The sequence below is a fragment of the Pezoporus occidentalis genome, unplaced genomic scaffold, assembly GCF_034315485.1.
Source record: "Pezoporus occidentalis ecotype Australia unplaced genomic scaffold, CSIRO_AGI_Poc_V1 ctg142, whole genome shotgun sequence".
Classification (NCBI taxonomy): Eukaryota; Metazoa; Chordata; class Aves; order Psittaciformes; family Psittacidae; genus Pezoporus; species Pezoporus occidentalis.
In genome coordinates, this window is record NW_026913230.1 from 305,800 (window position 1) to 327,325 (window position 21,526).

At 50.6% G+C, this 21,526-nt stretch overlaps 1 protein-coding gene across 1 annotated transcript; it reads right to left on the reverse strand.

The window, feature by feature from the left end:
* Positions 1 to 410: 410 nt before the first annotated feature.
* CSF1R (colony stimulating factor 1 receptor) lies at positions 411 to 21,055 on the reverse strand. Its single transcript, XM_062609917.1, has 22 exons — positions 20,924 to 21,055; positions 20,473 to 20,616; positions 15,471 to 15,716; positions 14,380 to 14,664; positions 13,726 to 13,862; positions 12,830 to 12,989; positions 11,874 to 12,063; positions 10,770 to 10,885; positions 10,418 to 10,538; positions 9,593 to 9,780; positions 8,908 to 9,020; positions 6,802 to 6,928; positions 6,236 to 6,340; positions 5,821 to 5,931; positions 5,410 to 5,572; positions 4,769 to 4,869; positions 4,504 to 4,622; positions 3,649 to 3,771; positions 3,418 to 3,529; positions 3,082 to 3,181; positions 2,427 to 2,532; positions 411 to 1,938 (listed from the first exon to the last, which is right to left on the reverse strand). The coding sequence occupies exons 2-22, from the start codon at positions 20,519 to 20,521 to the stop codon at positions 1,807 to 1,809; spliced, it is 2,904 nt and encodes a 967-aa protein (XP_062465901.1). The 5' UTR covers positions 20,522 to 20,616; positions 20,924 to 21,055; the 3' UTR covers positions 411 to 1,806.
* Between the last annotated feature and the right edge of the window lie 471 nt (positions 21,056 to 21,526).

Consider the following 21,526-nt stretch of genomic DNA (forward strand, 5'->3'; position numbering starts at 1 on the left):
GTCAGGTAAAATTATCCTGCTAAATAGAGCTGAGGTACAGTTCTTATAAGCTCTTTTGCAGATGGTCAACTCCCCTGTTCTTGTTCTGCCTTTCCCAGGGCAGCTCCTGAGGTGACTTTCAGAGGTCTGCAGCACATGACAGTAATTTCTCTTCAGGATTGTTTAATAGCCTGGGTAGGAGCTCCTGCTGCATCTAAACAATTGCTATAGGAGGTTCTGCTGCAGTAACCCCGAGTCTCTGCTCACTAGGGCTGTTCTGCCTCTCCCCTGCCCTTGGTGGCTGCCATGTGCTCATCTCAAATGCAGTGACTATTAGATGTCCCATCATCACAATTCAAATTACTCCTCCATTATATCCATTCATGGGGACTACAGTTTTCCTTCGTTACAGACAGGCCACTCAGAGCAAGTGTTTTAAAATCTTGGTTTTAATAAGTTTTTGCATTACACAAGATTGAAGGGTTTTGAGAACTTGTAATGGGAAAGATGTGTGTGAGGAGTTGGAGCAGAGTTGCAGACCTGTGCTCTGATCCATTCCTCTTTAAGAGCAGTTCTTTTAAAGCTCTAGAAGAGACTCATTTTGCTAAACATTTCTTTTTTTTATAATGCTGACAGATATAAATTAGCTTTGTGTTTAGTAAGGAGGAAAGAATCACTCAGTGTTAGCATAAACCCAGGGTTACTATAATCAGAAGTGGCCCACAAGCTAACTGCTCAGGGTGTGACCAAGGCCACCTGTGATAGTCATGTCCCACTGTAGTTTGCCTGAGTCCTGTCAGTGCCTGTACCTGGTGTACAGAGCCAGGTGAAGTTGAGAAGATTCGTTAGCTACTTCCTTACTGGCACTAGTAGCCCCGAACAAGAGCTCAATGAGAAATAAGTTTAAGGGCATCAGGCCCTAGCTTATGAAAAACTATTCTCTATCTCAGCTCTTCTATTAAAAATACGCTCAGGAAAATATGTACAAGAGCATATCTGTATTTGGGACAAAGGCAGTGATTGCTACATGTTTAATAATGCAGAAGGTTTGTAGGATGTGTGTTATGTTGATCATTTCCAGATCTGTTTAAGCTGCCATTCTTTCCTGGATTTGGGATGTGTTCAGTGCCGACATGGAAGCACACCAGTTATGTTTGTGTTTTACCTGAGAAATAACTGCCCTTCGTCCCCAGGTTCACATAACCATGGGGCTGGCTCCTTGGCTCGCTTCACCCAAACACTCCATGCCAAAGCATCAGCTGTGTAGAGGTAGATGATTGGGTGAGGAAATGTAGAGGTTAATGCGTATTTAATGCTTAGAGGCTTTACCTATATCTAAACACTCACTCTGCACCATCCAGGGTCAAACTGGCAAAGGGAAGAGAGCAGGACCACCAAGAAAGAGGACTGCTTCTGCTGTGTGAAGTAGTTCCTGCTTCAAGATGTGCTCACAAAACACAAGGGTTCAGGTGTGGGAATGACTTACTTGGCTGCAACTAGTATTTGAAAAACCCTCCAAACCCAAAATACTCACAGCCCCACTGGGGATGGGGAGGCAGGTGCCAGGGACCTCTCTGTACCTTGTAGAGATGGAGCATTTTCCCATCCTCACAACCTATGCTACACTTCAGGTAAGGCCTCAGGGACCCCACGGTGAGTCTTGGTTTTGAGTCACTCTAGCGCTGTCATTTCAGTGAGGGAGTCAGTAACACTCATACTTCAGAAGAAGGAGAGCCAAAGCTGAAGGCATCTTTGTCCTAAGGCAGGGCAGCACCATGCACTCTGCAGATCCAGGAGGATGGGATCCACCTGGGGCAATGGTACCAGCTAACAGAACTGGTAGTTGTTGCCCTTGAGAAGGGGCTGCCCGCTATCCTCTTGCTCGCAGGACTCCTCGCAGCAGCCAGAGGTATCACAGCCACTGTCTTCCTCAGTGGTGGAAGGGAGGTTGGTGTAGTCCTTGAAATCAAGAAAAGACAACCCACCCCAAGTGTGTTTCAGTCCCTTCAGTGGTGTAGGACATGAGAGGATGACCAGCTAGGGCTGGATGCTCAGTCAGTGCTGCCCTTTGTGCCCACAAGGCATGGCTAGCCCATGCGTTTGTGGAGCTGCAGGAGGGCTAGTGGTAAAGGAGTGTGCCTTTTGTCCAATCCAGGGGAATGGGATGGGGCAGGGCTGCTGTGCTGCCAGTAGTATCACTACCCCTATTGCTGCCCATAGAGGTTGCTGCAAAGCAGCTGTATTTCTTTGTCCAGCCTCCTTTGGTCATGGTGGGGAGTGGCTTAACCCTTGAGCACAGGGAAATCTGGATGCCTTTCTGCACTGCCCACCAGGACTAAACTGCTCCTGTCAGTTAAAGGCAAGGACCAGCAGCCGGGGAGTTGTCCAGGAGCTAAGTTCATGTAGGGGGAAAGCACATCTCCCACATTCTCTTCAGAAGTCCTCACCTGCTCCTTATGCACCTCCAGTTCTTTCTGGATGAAGCAGCCGATCTGGTCGAAGGTAGGTCTTGCTGTGGGCTCCAGGCTCCAACATGCCTGCATGATGGTGTACCTGCAGAGCCAAACAGGGACAGGATGGCTGCACTGTGGTGCTGCAGGATCTGTGCTTCCTTGTGCCATACTCTCAGGCAGGCAGTACTGAGCAGTCCCCTGACTATAAAACCCAGGGTCAGCGCATGTGCAGTGCTCCAGGTAAAGGTGAGTATGGAAGTGGATAAACTAATCTATCAATAAGGAGCTTTATGCCTTCAGTACTTTAAGGTTAAACTCATTACCTTCCTGTAACCTACTCAGACTTGTCTTACAGTCCTAGAGTCAAAACTAGCTGACTTTAAAAGGAGGAAAACCCACCAAGGCCAGAAATATAACATATAAGCGCTCCCATCTTCCTGTCCATAGGCAGGAGATAGTGGATACAGAATCCTCACTGACTGCCCCAGGTCCTGCTTTCCTACAGAAGCAAGGAGCAGCCAGTAGGATCCAACCTGAAGCTCAAGGGCATACACTCCTGCACCAAGGTCCCAGTGCCACCTTCCTGCCCCCCAGGAAGCAGCTCCAGCGACCCTGTCACCCCTAGTGTCACTTCATCATATCCACTCACATTTCCAAGGGAGCAAAGTCAGGCCTGGCCATCTGGTATCCCTGCTTCACCATGCTGTAGAACTTGCTGTTCACCACCATGCCAGGGTATGGACTTTTACCTGTGACAGTGACAGGAGCAAAGGTGACTCACAGGTCAGAGCCTGTAACACTCCAGCCTTATAGAGTGGCTAGGAGCAGCCCGGAGCATCGCCTGAGCCTCTGCTACTTGTTTTCGGGGAGTTCTGAGTTAGAGTAAATCATCCAGAATACATTTCTTTGGAAACTCTTGCTGAGATGTTAGGGCAATGGTAAAGCCATAGAAAACAAGAGGTTTGTAAGCTCATTTCTTTCTTACCAAGGGAGAAGATCTCCCAGAGAAGGATGCCGTAAGACCACACATCGCTCTGCACTGTGTAAATGCAGTCAAAGATGCTCTCTGGAGCCATCCACTTCACGGGCAGGCGGGCCTGGAAGAGCAGAGTCCTGCAGCCTGGGACAAGCTGGCAGCTTACCCTATCCCACATCCTTCATGCTCCAGCGGCACAATACCCTTGTACCTTCCCTTGTCCTCATTTCAATTACTTACATTGCCTTTTACAACATAATTCGAGTCATTCATGATATCCCGGGCCAGGCCAAAGTCACAGATCTTGGCTACCCGTCCATCTGATATGAGCACATTCCTGGCTGCTAAATCACGGTGGATGCACTGGAGAGAAGAGAGCACAACTGAGACCCAGCCAACATCCCCCAGCAGTCCCAGCTAATTCCCTACAGCCCGGGGCCTGTCACTGAAACAACACGTAACAGAGGCAAAGGGAACATGTACTGCTTGAAAAGCCCCTGCCATAGGCACTGTGTCACGTATAAGGAGTACAGGCTCTGCAATGCTGGTGCAACATAACATTTCAAGCTACAGTCACCCCTGGGGGCATCATCTTCCCCGTGGGAGGAGGCTCAGAAGCAGGGGCTGTTGACACTGTCCTCATCTCTGAAACAGTCACACAGTGACTCTCTGGTACTGACCAAATGAGCCAGCTCTGGCAGACAGCTCTCAATGGCTACTTTTGGTTCCCTGTCCTTGAGGCAGTGGGGAAGCTGCCAAAGTAAGAAAGCTTTGCATCAAGTTCCTGACCTTGTGCAAAAGCTGGGGAGAAGATGGTGAGACCAGCAGGACACGCAGCCCTGGGTTCCCAGCCTTAACACTGCCTGTAACCCCTGGGAGACAAAGGCCCTGAAAGGGACACCAGACACCATGGCACAGCATGTCTGACCCCAGCAAACAGAGCAGAGTCCCATTTCCAGCAGCAGTTTGCTTGAGCTTGGCCACCCCATCCAAAAATATCCCAATTCCCATGCAGACAAAGATGGATGGTGCCTACTGCCTGCACTGGCATTTCCCAGTTGGGATGCTGAGAGCAGTTGTCCTGTTGGCACTCACGTTCTTTGATGCGAGGAATGCCATGCCCTGGGCCACTTGGCTGGAGAACTGCAGGAGGTCAGAGAGGTTGAGGGGACAGAGGTCCTCCCTGCTTCCATCTTCTTCCTCTGGGCTTTTCCCTGGAATTCAAAGTGAAGCTGAAGAGCTGATGCAAACCTGGCGAGTACCAAAAGCTGTGCTGTGCCCTGGCTCCCCAGGATAAACCACATGGGGTAGGGCCAGGATAAAGCAATCATGGAAACTCAGAAGTGAACCTTTATCTCACCCCTGGCTTGTGCAGAATCTGATGATGCTGAAGATGATGATGACGACACAGGCTTCATTTCAACATACATTTCCAAACCCTGGCTCGAAAAGCCACTGTCACTGAGTCAGAAGCAAGAGAGATGGAGGCAGGCTGTTAGCAACCCTCCAGCAGTACCTTCTGCCCTTCACATCCACTGAGAGAAGAAACCAAGTCCCTGCCTGGGGGAAGTGGCTTAGCCTGAGGCTTGAGGATGAAAGGAGAGTCAGTGTTGAGGCCAATTCAGAAAGGGAGCGAAGGTGCCTTATGGTGTGGAGGTCCAAATACTGGTACCCTTTTGTCAAGGGGCTGCCTTTTGCTGGTGGGGAGTGCTCAGCCTCTTGTCCTATAAAACCCATGCGCCCAAAAGTGCAGGAAGCCAGAAAGTTTTGATTCCAGATTGTGGGAGGACAGACTGGATGGAAATATGCATTTATTCTGGGATATTCAATGACTGCTGCCAAACACTGAAAAACTTGGGTGTGTAACCAAATCTAAACGTACACAGCCCCAGTGGCTTTTACATCCTGGTGTTCTGCAAGCCCCCAAAGCTTTGGCCTCAATCTTTCCCCAGCAGACTTCTCCCAGCAAGTACCCTGTGGCCACCTGAACTCTGCCCTTACCTCCGGATGTATTTCTTCTCTAGGTCAATGTTTTTGTAATCAGCAGCACTATCTAAAGAGATGTCCAGTGCAGAATCCTGGATAATGATGGATTCAGCCTTCTTCCGGAGGAAATTCAGCAGGTCTCCATAGCGACAGTACTCTGTGATGACGAGGATTGGGCCTGGGAGAGAGGCAGGAAGGGTTAATTAAGAATTGATGTTACTGTGGCCTGTCCTGGGGACTGCTTTCCCTGGGAGGGCAGCAGAACCCAGACTGCACCATGAGCACGTCTGGAAGCGGGCCCTTGCACAGTTACACATTCAAAAACACTGCCAAGATCATCAGCTCTCTGTTGTGAGATGAGGGAAGAGCCTCAGAGGGGCAGGCAACGGGAGGTGTCCATGGGGAAGCAGGGCTGTAGGATCCTACCTCCATAGGTACATGCTCCCAGCAGGTTGACAATGTTCTCATGGTGTCCCAAGTGACTCATGATCTTCAGCTCAGACATGAGAGCCTCCTGCTCGTCCGTGTCTGCTGATGCTGCAAGACAAGAGAGGAAAGGCTGTGTGAAGAAGGGAGGAAGGGGCAAGGAAGAGATGAAGGGAGAGGACAGAAAAAGATGTAGGCACAGGTACGGAACAAAAGGAGGAGGCACACTCAGAGGAAATTGCATCCCCTGTGCCTTTGGCCATGCATGTCTACAAGGATGGCAGCAATGTGATTCCAACACCAGTACTTGTCACAGGAACATCCAACAAAAGTAGGAGCACCAACACATGGTGAGCACACCCTGCATCCTGCCCAAAGGATATGGGGGGGTGTTCAGCCTTTGCAGATTGCTTACACTTTAGCATCTTCACAGCAACTTTGAGGACGGAATCTTCTTTGCCCAGCCCAAAAGCAGTGGCTTCTACCACTTTTCCAAAGGCTCCTGCTCCAAGAGTTTTTCCTGCAAAGGGAATAAAAAATGTGCTTATGAGATGCTTCATAGAAAAAGACTGAGCAGTTGTCCCGCATGAGCCTCAAGGAGGATGTCTGGTGGGAGGGGATTCCTGCTGAGCCCAGGCAAGATGACACATCCCTTAGTCAGGAGCTGATTAACATCTGAGGGGAACTCTGCTGTGAGCAAAGAGGGTAGGAAAGGGGCCATGTCCAACCGTGGGCTCACCAGCTCTGTTCCAGAGGAGGGACATGATTCTCTCAACCTTCCTCAGAGCAATAGAGGGAGGTTGTACCCTAAGATTTGCCACCCTGTGTGAAAGAGGGCAGCAACGCCTGGGCAAGGATGTTGCTGTGATGCCTGGATGCAGCTTTGGATACTGCCCAGTTGCTTTGGCTCTGTCCCTTGGAGCATTTCAGCTCTGTGATGAGCTGCACACCACCAGGCAAGCAGTGAGGAAAGTTTCTTACCAAACTGGAGGTTATTCCTGGGGAACTCCCATTTCTCATTGTATGGGAGCTGAGTGGGATCGATAAAGATGTAGTTATTCCCTTCACAGGCCTCAATGATCTTCCACCGCACCTGGTACTTGGGTTTCTGTAAGGAAGACACTGCAGTTATTCAATGTTCCTCAAGTCCCGGGGGTTCCCCAGTCCCAGCTCTCACTGCAGGCACAGAGGGGAGGACAGGCTTCAGCCCATCAAAGACTTCTTGCTTTGAACCTGGACTGATTGAGACAGGGTCTTCCTGGACAACCTGGTCCCTTTGCTGTTCCAAAGCCCTCCAAGTCATGACCCATGGTTGCAGGAGGCTCTCTTGCCTCTTACTCAAAGTAGCCCCATGCCCTCACTTGGGATGGCAGAGCTGGGACCAGCAATGTTCCAGCAGGCCAGTGTCTGGCAGTGCCCAGCTGGCGCTGGAGGGAGATGTCTGCACTGTATGCCCTTGGCTGGTGCCCTGTGCTGCTGAGCACAGCAGAACAATGGCGTGGCCCCAGCCCCACCTCCCTTACAGGGAAAAAAGAAACGGAGAAAGAGAAGTCAGAATTTCTTCTCTTTTCTGTGAATCTCATGGCAGAAGTAACCCAGCGAGACAGGGAGAAGCAGTGCTGGATGGAGCCTGTGAGCAGAGCTTGTGCCGCAGGTTGTCTTTCATGTTGAGAGGGCTCAGGAGCCAGGCTGGAGCACACATACAAATACAGACAGTGAAATAGCTTTGTGAGCGTGGCCTTTGCTCCTGTTCAAGGAGACAGGCAAGGACCAGCGTGGTAAAGGCAGTCTCAGATCCATCAAGGCAGACACAGGGTGGAATGACCATGGCTGTGATGGAGACCCTCAGGTCCCAGCTACCAGGAGGTGTGTGCTGGAATGCTTCTCCTCACCACTGCCACATAGTTGCAGAGAAGGATGCAGTGTGTGAGGAGATGCTCAAAGCTCGGTTAGCACAGGCATGAGGGACCATAACTGAATCAAACAGATCTGCAGTTTTGATGCAAAGCATCTGCTTGTTTTCTCCCCCACACTGCTTCTATTTTCTTTGCCTGAAAGCTGAACATCCTCGCCCATGCAGGCTGCTGAAAAAGGCTCAGACAGGATGCTCCAAGCAGCACAGTTTCTGGTGGAGATCCCTTATAAAAGATGCCACATGCACTCAGTGTATTCGCTGTTGTCTGCTCCTAGAGGGTGAGCATTGCTGCTTTCTGCTCCACGATTCACCTATAGCACTGCAGCAATCAGCCATGGCTAAAGAAGCTTATGGCTGAGACTGTTTATAAACACATCTTGCTTCTCTTGGGCTTGCAAGACCTTCCTAAAAGCTATTCCTTCAGAGCTACTTGCACATCAATGCACCCTTCATGTCTCTGGACTACAGGCCCAGTACAGCTCTGCCTGCAAAGCTGTAGGTGTTTGGGAGAGGGCTCTATTGGATCTTCTGACAACCAGCACCAGAACTTTGCTGTGAAATCCGCAGCCTTGATAGGCTGTCAAAGGATGAGTGCCAAAAGGGAGAGCTGAGAACCAGGAGGTTGTCACCCACTGATGGAGCAGGGGTGGCTGTTGATGGGTACAGTTTATGGAAACAACCAGAAGATTCTAAATGCTGCAAATGAGTTCTTGCAGAGAAAATGGGGCAGGTTCTTGTATAAAAATAGTGACCAAGTCTTCCTGGAGACAAACGCCTTCTAACATCATCCTGTTCCCCCATAAAGACAACGTTGCATAAAGCAGGGAGGAGAATAAGAAGTAGCTGCAAGCTGCAAACCACTTTTTGTTTTCCCCTCTGTTAATTCAGCCTGTGGATTCAGGCTACCAGAGCGAAACCATCTGCAACTGACAGCCCAGAATGAGCACCTTTGACACCAAGAAATAGCCACACTGACCTCCGGGCTACAGGACTAAGGGGCCAGGGCAGGAGAGGTGTTAACAGAGTGGGTACAGTGCAGGAAACACCTGGGAGAAGCTGGGAGGCAACGGAGATGAGGGAGGCAGTTGCCTGGTGCCTCCAGGCTGAATGCTCCCTGCCTGTGGCTGCCAGCAGAAGCTGGGCAGCCCATGCTACACAACAGGGAATCTGACCTGGTGGTACTTGTAGAGGAGGAAGAGCAGGAGAAGGAGCAGCAGAACCGATGTGCCGATGCAGGTGGAGAGAATGGGGCTGAAGAGTTTGTTTGGGGGGGCCATGACACTTCCTGGAGGAGAAAAACACAGGAATGAGTTAAACACTCTTATTTCAGCTGTACCTCTACGAGCATTTTGCCCATCTGATCACTTCAGCTTCCCCTGTACGCAACACAACCCAGCACTGACCACACAGACACCCTAAAATGCTGCTGGGAACTGAGAAAGGTTCTTGATGCCAAACTTAAAGCTGCAGTGGCTCCGCTCATGCACCCAATTTCCACACAAACAGCACCAGGTACTGGTCAGACTGACTGGGGACTGAGATACGTGCAGCAAGAACAGTCCCATTAAAGGATGCAACCCCCGGACTCCAGTGGGTAACAGCTCCTGCGCTCTGGAGCTGGGTCCTGCAGTTATAAGGTGTTCATGGCATGGCTCAGCCTTTGCCCAGCCAGCAATTCCCACATGGCTCCCAGGACTGACAAATGCCAAAGCCTCCCCACTCCTGGGAGGACAGGCGGCTTGTGGAATCTATTCCACCTCTCATGAAAGACAATAGGGATAGACGTGTAGAAAGATGGGTCCTCAAAAAGCCCCCACATCCTTCCCCACTCTGCCAAGCTACCAGTTTGTATCTTACTGGTGATGGTGAGTGAATGAAACACGTCAGAAGCGTTCCCCTCTCTGTTAAAGGCCATACAACAGAAGGTGAAGTTGGCACCCAGCTCCTGGAAGGGGATGCTGCTCTCCACCTCCATCTCTCGGAAGGGCAACACGTTCACCACTTGGGGATTGGAGTCATTCAGTAGCAGCCTATAGTCCTCGTATCTGCAGAGATACCAAGCAGGGGAGAATGAGTGTCCCTTGCAGCACAGTTGCTCATAAATGAATTGATGCCTGTATCAGTCTAGGGAGGAGACACAGGGAACTAATGCAGTTCTGTGATTTAATACTCTTGGCCCAGTTAAAGACCTGCCTCTTAACATAAAGCCCTGTGTAGACAGAGCCTTGACTGCCTTTATGTGGCTACAGCTGTGATCTGCCAGCAGTTCCCTCGAATGGGTGTGAGACACAGCAACCCCTGACCAGGCAGCTGCTGTTGTCTCCATCACACTGTAGCTCAGTAATCCTGTGCTCTATGGAGATTTAGACCTGTGGAGGCCCCAGAAAGATGACTAGGACCAGCCAGGATGTAGCTCTACAGCAAGGCGCTTTTCCAAGGGATCCACATGTTCCTCAGAAAAGCACTGGGAGAACATGAATCACAGGTGTCTGAACTCTTTAAGGTCAGGACTTTAGGAACAGTAACTGCTCCTCTCCTCAGTCCCCAGGAACCTTTTTAGGAGGGCAGCATCCCTGCTGCTGTTACTGATCAGGCTCTGCTATGTTACCTGCTCCATGGATGTCAGCCTAGCAAGAGGAGCTGCGCACCTTGGAGGTGCTCGGTCTCCTGGGCATTTCTTACCTATCAGAGTGAACGGGGCACTGGTACCACTCAATGCGTGGGGCAGGGTAGCCGATGGCCATGCACTGGAGGATGCTGGAGTCGTTGGCTGCCACCTTGATTTTGCAGAGCCTTGGAGGAGCTGTTGGGGAAGGCACATGAACAGTGAATGCTATGACCACATTCTCTGGGCTCTGATTTACTTTCCATGTGCGCAACGATAAAACAGAAGGAAGCCCTGTGCTATGCATGGGTTTGGGCTGTGTGTTGTGTGAGCACTGGGCTGCAAGCACCCTCGTAGTCCATGCTACCTGCTACCAGCTGGGCAGCAGCCCCAGGGCAAGCAGAATGAAAGAGCAATGAAAGCACTTACATTTCAAAGAGATACTGAAGGTAACTGATGCATTGGTTTCATTGTTGATGGCATAAAACATATAGAGACCTCCTTCTCCTTCCTGCAGGCGGTTAAGGAAGAGCGTGTTGTTATACCTGTTCACACAGAGAGAGTAAACACCATGAATAAGCTGTTCTGAGGAAACCCAGGCACTTACAGTCTTTGCTCAGTGAGATGCTGCTGCTTCCCATGCCCTGGAGTGGGTGAACATTTCTCAGCATTGATCCCAGCTTTTGCTACTTCTTCTGCAGGAGAAGGTCTGATCTTCCTTAGAGGAAAGACCTTTTGCCATCAAGTGCACAGCACTTCCGAAAGGCTATGGTGGGTGAAAGCTCAGAAAGAAGAGTTTAACATCTGAACCATCACCTTTGAAGGTCCAGAGGATGCTGGTCCTCCTGCCTTTGGCAGAACGAGTTATTCCATTTCTTAGCCCATCAAGTCACAGTCCCTACTGCCCACTCCATTCTGCCCCAGCCCATTTCTCAGACCCCAATGCAAGAAATAATTTGCCCTAAATCCATTCTGCTTTGCTGAGTGGTGCAGTTCCTCTTGTGGATTAATTCTGTTTTCTAAGAAAATGAAAGGGGAATTATTCCCTTTCTTTTGGTCTCCCTTTGGCCTCAGTTAGCTGGTGGCTTTGGGAGAGCAGGCCTGTGCCCTCCGTGAGGTCCTATGGCTCCTCTTGACATGGGTGCACAGTGCCGCTGGATGCGTACACTCTCCAGACCTCAGAGCATGGGGCAGGTCTGAGAAGCCCCAAGGGAATTCAGTGTTTTGTACTGTTCATCCACCCCTGCAATGTCTTCCTTCAAAGAGAGCGTGCACTTGAGCAACCAGACCACAAATGGGATCTGACTTCAGCAAGGTTTTCTATAGAGAAGGCTGCCAAGTCAGACAGAGGTGGTGTCCTCCTTGACCTGATCAGAGCTGCTCACTGTGGTTTGCTAATAATAATGTCGGAAAGGGAAGACTGAAAGGCAGAACAGCTCCCCTCTTTACATCCAGTGTTCCGTCTGGCTGTATCACAAGGAAAGCCTTGCTGGAAACACGCCGTGGCCAGGGTATAAGCCAGAAAGCACATACCGGTTGTTTCCAGGCATCATCTGGCCCTGCACTGGGGTGCTCTCAGTGTTCTTCAGGGGGTTTGTGTGCTCCCAGCCCCAGCGGAGAAGTTTTGGGTAAGCCTCAATCTGGACCTGCAGCATCAGACTCTCTCCCAAAGCAACCTCCTGGCTGGTGGCTTGCAGCGGGGTAAGGAACACGTAACCTCTCTCTGGAGGACGGAAGAGAGCATGGCCATCAGCAGGCATGTCCGGAGACATGGAATAAACTCCTACCAGCTTCATAAATGGACTGTTATTGGAAAGGGCAGCTTCAGCAGTGAGACTGCAGGAGGGAATGAGGCATTGAACAGCTCACGTTGCCAGAGGAGTACCTGTAAGGGGCTGCTCTGTGATGGCAGCTTGGATTACACTCTGCCTGAGGAGAGCTGGAAAACCTTAATGAACGGGCAAAGAGGTTTTACATGCCATATCCTAGTAAGTGATGAGGCTAAAACTGTATCTCCTTGATCACCTGTAGAAGACAGGCTGCTGAGCTGAACTGCTGGCTTCTCACTTGGAAACAGACCAAGCCCTTTCTAAGCCATGGTATGCACAAATCTGGGTCATCAGCAAACCCCAGCTATGAGCTGCAAGGATGAATTTTCCTTCTTGAGGTACAAACAAACATATAATATACCCAAATCCTCTTATGTGGGTCTGTTTCTGAAAGAGACAAAGATCCATACTCTGCTCATGTGGCTTGCCCTTCCTTGTAGCCAGCCTTTCCTGGTCTTTTTGTTTTAAAGATCTTTATAAACACACAGAAACTCAGCAGAGCTTTCAGGTGTTCATCCAAAACACGACTTCCTTCCCCTCAAGACACGGAAGGAACACCAGTTCTTCTCCTAGCAGCTCCACAGCTCTCAAGCACAAGCAAGGACCATGTTTCCAACAACAAACCTAGGAACAGGATGGAGGCAGGATCAAGGCGCTCACCTACTACCCGAAGCATTGTGGAGGCATTCCTGACTCCTACTGAGTTGTTAGCTACGCAGGTGTACTTCCCACTGTCTTCCATGGACACGGCTGGAACGGACAGGACATCGCTGATGAAGTAGTTCTCATTCTCAAAGCTACGATTCTGAGCTGTGGAGACCTGTCAGGCAGGGAGGGAGCATCAGGCACTTCCTTGGAAGGGAGAAGGTGGAACCGAATATTTATGGCACAAACACCCACCCCCTCTTGTTCTGGGCTACTGAGCTTGGTTATGGAGACTGTCAGTGAAAGCCATTTGGGTGGAGACCAAGAGGCATATTAAACTGAAGTATTCAGGGCAGACATTCCACATCAGTTCTGGTTATAATAGCTGTTGTCAGCCTTTTGACTGCAAGCTGGGCTTACATTGTGTGATCCAAACATATCTCGTACGTTATTTCAACTCCTTAATAAAGACATCAGGTATAATAAGGACTTCTAACAAACCCCATCTAACCACCCAGCAGTTAAAAGCCAGCACCACAGATATTCTGAAGTGCATTCCCTTTCATTATCCATATTTTTCCTCTGGGGAATTGGGTGTCCTGAACATATTTGCTACTTCATAAGCCCTGGCTTACAAAATGAACAAGTGCTGCCTTAGTAGGTACTGTGGCTCCTGCTCAATAAACTCACCTGAGACAATACGCTTTCCTTCTCTCTTGCAGCAAGATCCTGACCATGGACAGGTATTTCCTAACCCTGTGTCATCCCAAGGAAATGACATATCCATATTCATATTTCTACAGCTTGCTTGAATAGCTGCATTGGCTGGGCAGGTGACTTGAGGCTGGGTAGTTCTTACATCTCCCAGTCTCCAGGAAAGCCCTATTCCCTCTTGAAGCTCCACAACTTACGTTCTTTGCTGCCGTCACCCATCTGACATCGTACTTGTGGGAAGGAGCAGTTATTCTGCAAGTGACTTTGAAAGGCTCGCCCACAATTCGCACGTGGTCTATAGGATCCATCATCACTGACACAGGCTTCTCCAGAGCTACACAAAGGCAAGCATGGAAAGATTCAGCATCAGCTGGTCCAGAGACCTTAAGTGCTTTGGAGACTCCCTAGGGCCTGGCTACCTTTTCCTTTCCATCCTCTCCAGTCTCTTTACCTTCCCTAGCCTTCTCCTTCCCTAGCAATCACCACTCCTTTAGTGCATGTGTCTATGGGGAGTAGTACAGGTAGAACACAGCAGTCAGCACTGTGGGTTGAAAGGGAAGAGGAACCTTCTGCCATGGGTATGACCTGAGCATCAGGGCCTGAGGACCTGCAGAAGTACACCAGGGAGATAGGTGGATATTTTTCCTGTTCTGAGATAGTGCTGGCAAAGATTTTAACGCTGCCGGTAATTTGCCAGGAGCTGATGGAATTTTGCCTCCATTAAACACCCTTTAAAGACTGCAGGTTCAGGTCTTTCCTTCCACTGGTGAGGAGTTTTTTCTTAACTACGTGTTGTGGCCATCTTAGCTATTGCCATCTCCCTGAGGACACCAGCAACCCCAAGCCTTTACCTTCTTCCACAAGCAGTCTCATTCTTGGTGACTTCTCAGTTTTTCCATTTATCACTGCTTGGCATCTGTAAAAGCCCTTCTGCTTGCTTTGCACATTGTACAGTGTCATTCCTTTCTCAGCACTGAAAGAATAGTTGGTCCCGGGTGGGAGATGAGAGCCGCCATCCATTATCAGGGTCACACTGGATCCATACTCGGGGGCCGTGATGAGACAGGGCAGCTCAGCGTTACCACCCCTGGTCACACCGACCCGGAAAGCCAGGGTGTTCCACACGTTATTGGGATCTGTGGAGGAGACAAGGTCAGCCAAGGAATGGGATCAGAAAATGCATCAGAAACACATCCCAACAAAGGCAAATCTCCAGCACTGCTGCCCAGTGGGAGTTCGACGCTGGGGGCAGCCCTCCTCGACGCCTGCCTGACTCAGCCTCCAAAAACCCACACGACAAGCCCAATTTCAGCCAAGGCATTTAAGGAGAGCACAGCAACCAACCCCAAAACGCACAGAGGCAAGAGAGCCTGGCAAGGATGATTACTTCTAATTAAACTCTTCATCATGGTGTTAGTTTTAGTTATCAGACCTCCAGCTTCCCTGCCCAGGGTTGAATCTCTGGTACAAAGGAAGAGGTCAACTCAAGTGATGGAGCTGCCACAGTATAACTTCTTCTGGGGTAAAAGAATATTTTGGGTTTCAGGTCATGTTGTAAGGATGTGATTCATGTGATTCTCTCCCTTATCTGCGGTACTGTTAATATGGTCTCTGATTTCCAGATCTCGCTGTTCAAAACACCAACAAACAGACTTTCATCATGGTTTTTCAGGAAGGAAAGCAAAGTTAAATACAGGGAGAGGTTCCGGCCATTCCCACACATGCAGGAGATGCAGCTCTGTACTCCAGTGCTTCATCCCCGTGCCCCATTTTATGTGGGTTTACATGGTTGTGGGTGAGCCACTGCCCTACGAGGAGCCCACACTGGTCCCCAAACACACACACAACCGCAGCCATAGAAAGGAGCTGTGTAATGGGCATGAACCCTGCCTGGAAGGAGGCTTTTCTGCCAGCATAGGTTGGAAGAGGGAAGCATGGTTACCTCGTACAAACAGATGCACAGTTGCAATGCTCTTGTCACTGCTGTTGACATAAGCACACACGTAGGTGCCTGTGTCCCTGTAAGTGGTCTTGGGAATGCTGAGCGTGCTGCTGGTGTCATTGCTGAATACATCCTTTTTGGTTTGCCATTCAACTTTGGACTTCCCTGAGCAGCGCAAGGTGACTGGATCACCTGTGCTGACAACCAGAGCAGGGACGTCAGGACTGATCACCAGGGATACTGAGCCTACAAAGGAAAGAGAAAGAGTGAGGATGCAAAAGTGGTCCTTAAAGATGCTCTGTTGGAGTTCACGCTGCTGAGTATGGAGTAGCTCAGCATCAGGAGGAGGCTGAGCCTGGCATTCAGACTGGCTGTCAGCACTCCATTCTCTATCCACCAGACAGACACAGCTGATACTCCTAGGAATGAATTGAGGGAAGGCAGAAAACCCCACATGTGAACATTCTGAGTACTGGGACAGGAAAATCGATCATCTGGAGCCGATAAGGTCTGATGCTAGCTTGCAGACTGCTCCTGGTGGGTTTTGCCTCATCTTACAACAGTTTTCCTTTTGTGACAAAGCTGGAGTTGCTAAATGAACTGGGTCAGCCCATAGCACCATTTGGTGAAGTTTAGGTAAGGTCTAGTGGATGGGGCTCTCTGTTGCTGTGATGAGCTCAGACCTGAAAAGCTTATGCAGAGCAGGAGGTCAATGTATGCCCTTGCACTGACTTTTTGGTTACCAGGTACTAGATTTCCAGGGACACCAACATGCCTTGTCATGGAACCACACAGTGCATTCTATTCCCAGATACCATCAAAACATTACAAAAGGAGTCAGCATTATTATATATTTTATATAGTATAGTATATGTGGGAAACTGAGACACAGGAAAGTTGAACAGCCCATGAAAGCCCATGGCTGCAGTTGTAGATGAGCACCCTGGGCCATGCTGACAGTGGCATCACAGCCCATCTGGGTTTCCAAAGCCATCTCTATGTTGAAGATGGCTTCTCTGCTGGCTGAATAAAGGGGAACCAGGGTCCCACTCCAGCCCTCGGTGTCAGGGGGAAATATTCTTTCCCTGTTTTGCCGTGTCAGCGAGTTCTTTGAGTCACCACCTATATTTAGGGTGGGGGGAAGTGAGAAATGAATCAGTGCCGCGGGGCTGGGGAAGCAGTGGTACTGCCACCCCCACGGCAGGCCTTCGGGAGGACAGGAAACACATTGCAAAGGGCTATCTGTGCTCGGGGGGCTCCGCACCCCCCTCCAGCCCCTATCCAGGGCTATTCTCCCACTTCTGCTTTCCCTCCCAGTTGCTAACAGCTTAAAGGGACACACACCAAGGTTTAAATAACACTAAGTATAAAGGTAGCTGCCCAGTTTATCAATTGATGCTCTTTGCAGAGGAGGGCACTGCAGGCTGTGCTCCTCTGGGGAGGGGGGGACAGAAACAGGGGCTGGGTTTGGGCTTGTGATGGTCAAACTCTGCAGCAGACTGCTCTGAACTCATAGGAGCTCTTTAGCTGAATGATCTGAAGTCTGAATGAACTCATCAGGAGGTGGGAGAGGGAAAAGCACCTTATAATGATACCATTAATCCAGCTACATATATGTATACATATAACATATATGTTCCTTCAAGGGAAAGGGAATAGTGGTCAGATATGACAGCCCTTGTTGCAGGGAGGAGGGAAGAGAAGGCTGCTATGGTCATGGGTAGCAAAGACAGTTTAAAGCAAATCCATTCTCTGGTGCTGCCTTAGACACTGTCCCTGTAACACACCACCAGCAGCAGCAGCATCCACCCCTGCTCACAGCTCATGTGGTGAGCAAGACTATGTTCAGGGTACAAATGTGCCCTGTGCTTCCAGCTGTGCTCAGGGCTGTAAGACCAGAGCCCATCCATAAGAGCCCAAGAGCATCGTTTAAGCAGTCTTGGATGGATGCTTCCCTCCATGCAACAACAGGCTGAGAACATGAGACTCAAGGCCCTGGAGAGTGTTACTGGTGCATGACGAGGATATAGTTTTTCAGAGGAAACCCAAACAAGGCCTGTATCAACTTGACTGCTCCTGTGGGAAGCAGCAGAGGACACGGAGCTTCAGAGCATGGAATATTTGTCATTTTATCTGTTGAGGCTTTTTTTTTCTGTTTGGGTTTGTGTGCGTGATGCCTTTATCTTTCTGTGGAAAGAGGAAAAGCCTCATTTATTCCCTAAGTGGAGAAAAACATATCCCAGAATCCTTCACAAACCCACATTTTCCACATACATGAGGTACAAGGTTTCTCCCTTTTTGGTGTGTTTTCTAGCAGGCCTTGACATATTTCTGTTGCTTTAGCTGTCATTGGATGCTTATCCCTACTTTCTGCTTCAGCTATCCCTCCACATCCAAGGCTTCAGCATCATTTGATGGGGTACACAAGCCCTCTGACGCAGAGCTGCATTCAAACTGGCTCAGGGAGGAGAGACCATGTTCTAACTGGTCCTTGGTTTGGCCACACCAGGAGGACAGGAAAAACAAGAGTCACATCACTCTGCATCCTCGTTGTCACCATCCTCCACTGACATACTGTGGCCAGAAAGGGTCAGGGTGGTTGCTCTGTATAACAGTGAAGAAGCCAGCAGCCTTCAGGCTGTCACTGGAGGCTCCTGTCACTAGCACAACCACCACACAAGTGCAGTGAGGGCAGGCAGGGCAGACACTGAATGCAGGGGAAGGGCACCCAAGCATCCACTCCTTTGTGTGTGCTGGGGATAAGTCAGAGCAGCAGGTCCCTATCCAGAATGGGGAAGCAGTGCTGCTGGGCAGGCTCTCTCCCTGCTGACCACGGTGCAATCTTGCATGAAGCCCAAGGATGTCTCTGCTGCTCTCCAGCAGCTTCCGCAGCACTGCCAGGAACTGCTGGCCAATGGTTTTACCACACTTGGGTTGTGTAACCCTGACCTCCAGTTACAGCTGCAGGCTCTGTCCCTGCCTCTCCCATGCCAGCCAAAACATTACTTTCCTCTGCCGATGGTTTGGAAATGGTGAGGAAGAAGGGAAGGTTGTAACAGAGATGCTCGAGAGCCTTACCACAGAAGCCAGTCATCAGGACCTCGACTTGACCCAGGGGATAACTAGGCTAAGGTCTGGCCCTGGCACTCATACTAGGCATGAGGTCTCCTTGCTCTCCCCACTCAGTGATGGCAAGGAAATGCTTTGTTTGAGGACACCTTCCCCAGAGTCACCCACAGCACCTGTGAGGCAGGGCACAGGGAAAAGGGTGCTCATCACGTGTGTGTCAGGGGTTTCTTTAAATCACCCACAATAACAAAAGAAACCCCAGGAAGACCTCTCAAAACAGCCAAAACCACAGATGTGACCTGATCAGGTTTCAAGTCTTTCTGCTGCTTGATCTGAAACTGGGATTGGAGCCCCTGACACTCCCCTCAGCAAGAGCCCATGGGTATGATGGGTGGTCATACCATGACATACACATCAGCCCTGGTTACTCTCAGAAGATGCATTTGCAATCCAAGAGGTAGAAGGAAGCTGGGCTCTGACTCCAGCTTGAGGCAATGGCTTTGGACAACCCTGGCACAATGCAGTTTTGTGCTGCAGATGGCCAACAGTGCTAGTACTCTGACAAACGTGTGTCTGACACCCTTTCTCAGGCCCTGCCTGCCATGCCAGGGTATCACAAACATAAGGAATTACAAGTCCTGAAGCCTTCATAACCCAGCAGAGCAGGCATGGAAAAAGACATGACAAGCTCAGCATGTCAAAGACATGACTTGAAGTGAAAAAAACCCTGCAGTGCAACAGCAAGTGGGATGCAAATATGCTGGGTGAAAGCAGGAACAGTGAAGTGGCTCAGGGATACTCTTTGCTCCCGGACTGCCCCCTTCCAGGGGGGAATCTTACACCAAAGTCTCATTGTGCCCCCAAGCAAGTTCAAGAGGAAAGTGCCACACAGGGTTTGAGAGGCTGCCAGCACTTCAGATGTAAGATTAGTAATGCTGGTCTGTCTGCTTGGTTGGAAACCTCAGAACAGGCTCAGTGACTCTTGAGGTTGATGGGTTACTGCCTCTTGGCAATCTCCGCAGCCTCATAACCCAGGCGGATTCACCTTTCCCTTTTTGGCTGCCCAAGTTCTGTTTCCATCACATCCCGGCCCCACAGCCCTGTTGTGTGTGCCAGCACCGCCAGAGAACAGCGATCCTCAGACATCCCCAAGGTGCATCCCAAGGTGCGGATGCAGCTGACTTCCGACTCCCTCACTGCAGCCCAAGCACCTTCAGCTCCCACCCGTCTGGACAAAGGTTTATTTCAGATGTAGCTCCCCTCAGGGCACACGTTCTGCTGAACCTCTCCTCCTTCCTGACCCCTGCCCAGACCCAAACAGTGCGAAGACTCCCTTCCCCCTATTCCCAAGGCTCTTCCTATGCTACGAGCTCCTTTCCATACCCCTTGGCCTTACCCTGGCAGTGCTGCAGGCAACCACAAGCCAGTCCTCAGCACTGCGGGGCTTCAGAGCCAACACAGACTTCACAACACACCCTCTTTCCACCACTGCCCTCCCTCTAGAATAACAATAATAAACCAGCTCTGGATGACCTTCAGAAAGCCGCTAAGCCCAGGCTGCACCAAATGCCAAGCTGGTGTCTCTCCATGCAATGCCATGGAGAAGAAATGTTCTCCTGCCTGCTCCCTATGAATTCCAAGGCTCCTTGAACCTGTCTGCAGCAGCAGTGCCTGCTTCAAGCAGCAGCCTCCACAAGCAGGGACCCTCCCAGCCCACAGCAAGTTTTCAGTGGACACAACTGGGGGCTCAGCTTTGTGCCCCTTAGTCCAAGTTCAGCATTGCCCTGTCCCCAGCACCACTGTGGCTGTCACCCCTCCTCACCTGAGGGATGGAGCACCCACACCAGACACCCAGGAAACCCTCACTGCACCCCCAAACTGCCCCAGGGTAGCATGGAGACAATGGGGCACTTTGGGGTGCCGATGGACCTACCGTGCCAGGTGCTGGCTGTGGTGAGCAGCAGCAGGAGAGCAGGACCCATGTCCCCAGGGAGCACGGTGCCCGCAGCACAGAGCAGGGATGCGGTGCAGGATCCTCTCGAGCAGCAGCTCCGTCCCCAGTGGGAGCTTCTCCTTTCTGAGAGACCGCAAGTGAAGAAATTCCCTTTTTTTTGTTTGTTTTTGAAACAGGAGGGGAAAAATACAAAACAAGCAGAGCTTGGGGACGCCACCAGGGACAAGCCCCCGCGCAGAGGTGGGGCCAGGCATGCACCCCACTGCTGGTCCCCCACTGCTGTTAGGGTCACCCTAACGCCCCAGACTGGGGCTCAGCCCCAGGGACCACTGCACCATGCCAGGGATTAGGAGCATGCCAGTGAGCCCTAGCTATTGCCACCCAAACCCCTAAGGAGTCCTGTACTCTTAATGGGGGGACTCCATTTTACCTCAGGCCTGGTGGATCTTGCTGGCTTCAGGTCCTGAGGACCCACACAGGAGCATGGCCATCACCCACACAACAGGTCCACAGAGATGGCTCAACCTGGAGCAGCTCCCTGTGAAGAGGGCAGCTTACTTTGCTTTGACCAAGAGCACAATCCCTGGTGCAAAGAGGGCTCCTGTGGCCACACGGGATCATCCCCAAGCCCCACTCCAGCACCATGCAGAGGAAGGATCAAGCCCAGCCAGCTGCAGGCTTTGCCTTTGCCACCCTCCCCAACCAGGAGACACATTGGATCCAGCCTGCAGACCCTTCCTTATCCTCAGCAGGGCTGGGAGAACACATGAGGACCCAGCTCTCCTCCTCTCCCAGTACCTCCAAGCCTGAGGCTCACAGCAACCCCTATTACCATCAGGGCTCAAGAAATTACAAACCCCCTTAGAACCCCATCCAACCCATCACACTGCCTGGCTGGAGGAGAGGCCTTTTAAAGCCACTTTCTAATGAAGAACCTGCCAGGCACCTGGGAGCAATAATGAGGCACTTTGTTAACCCTCCCCTGAGCCTCTTCCAAAGCAGTAAGCTTGAAGCAAACCAGTGGTCCTAGGGA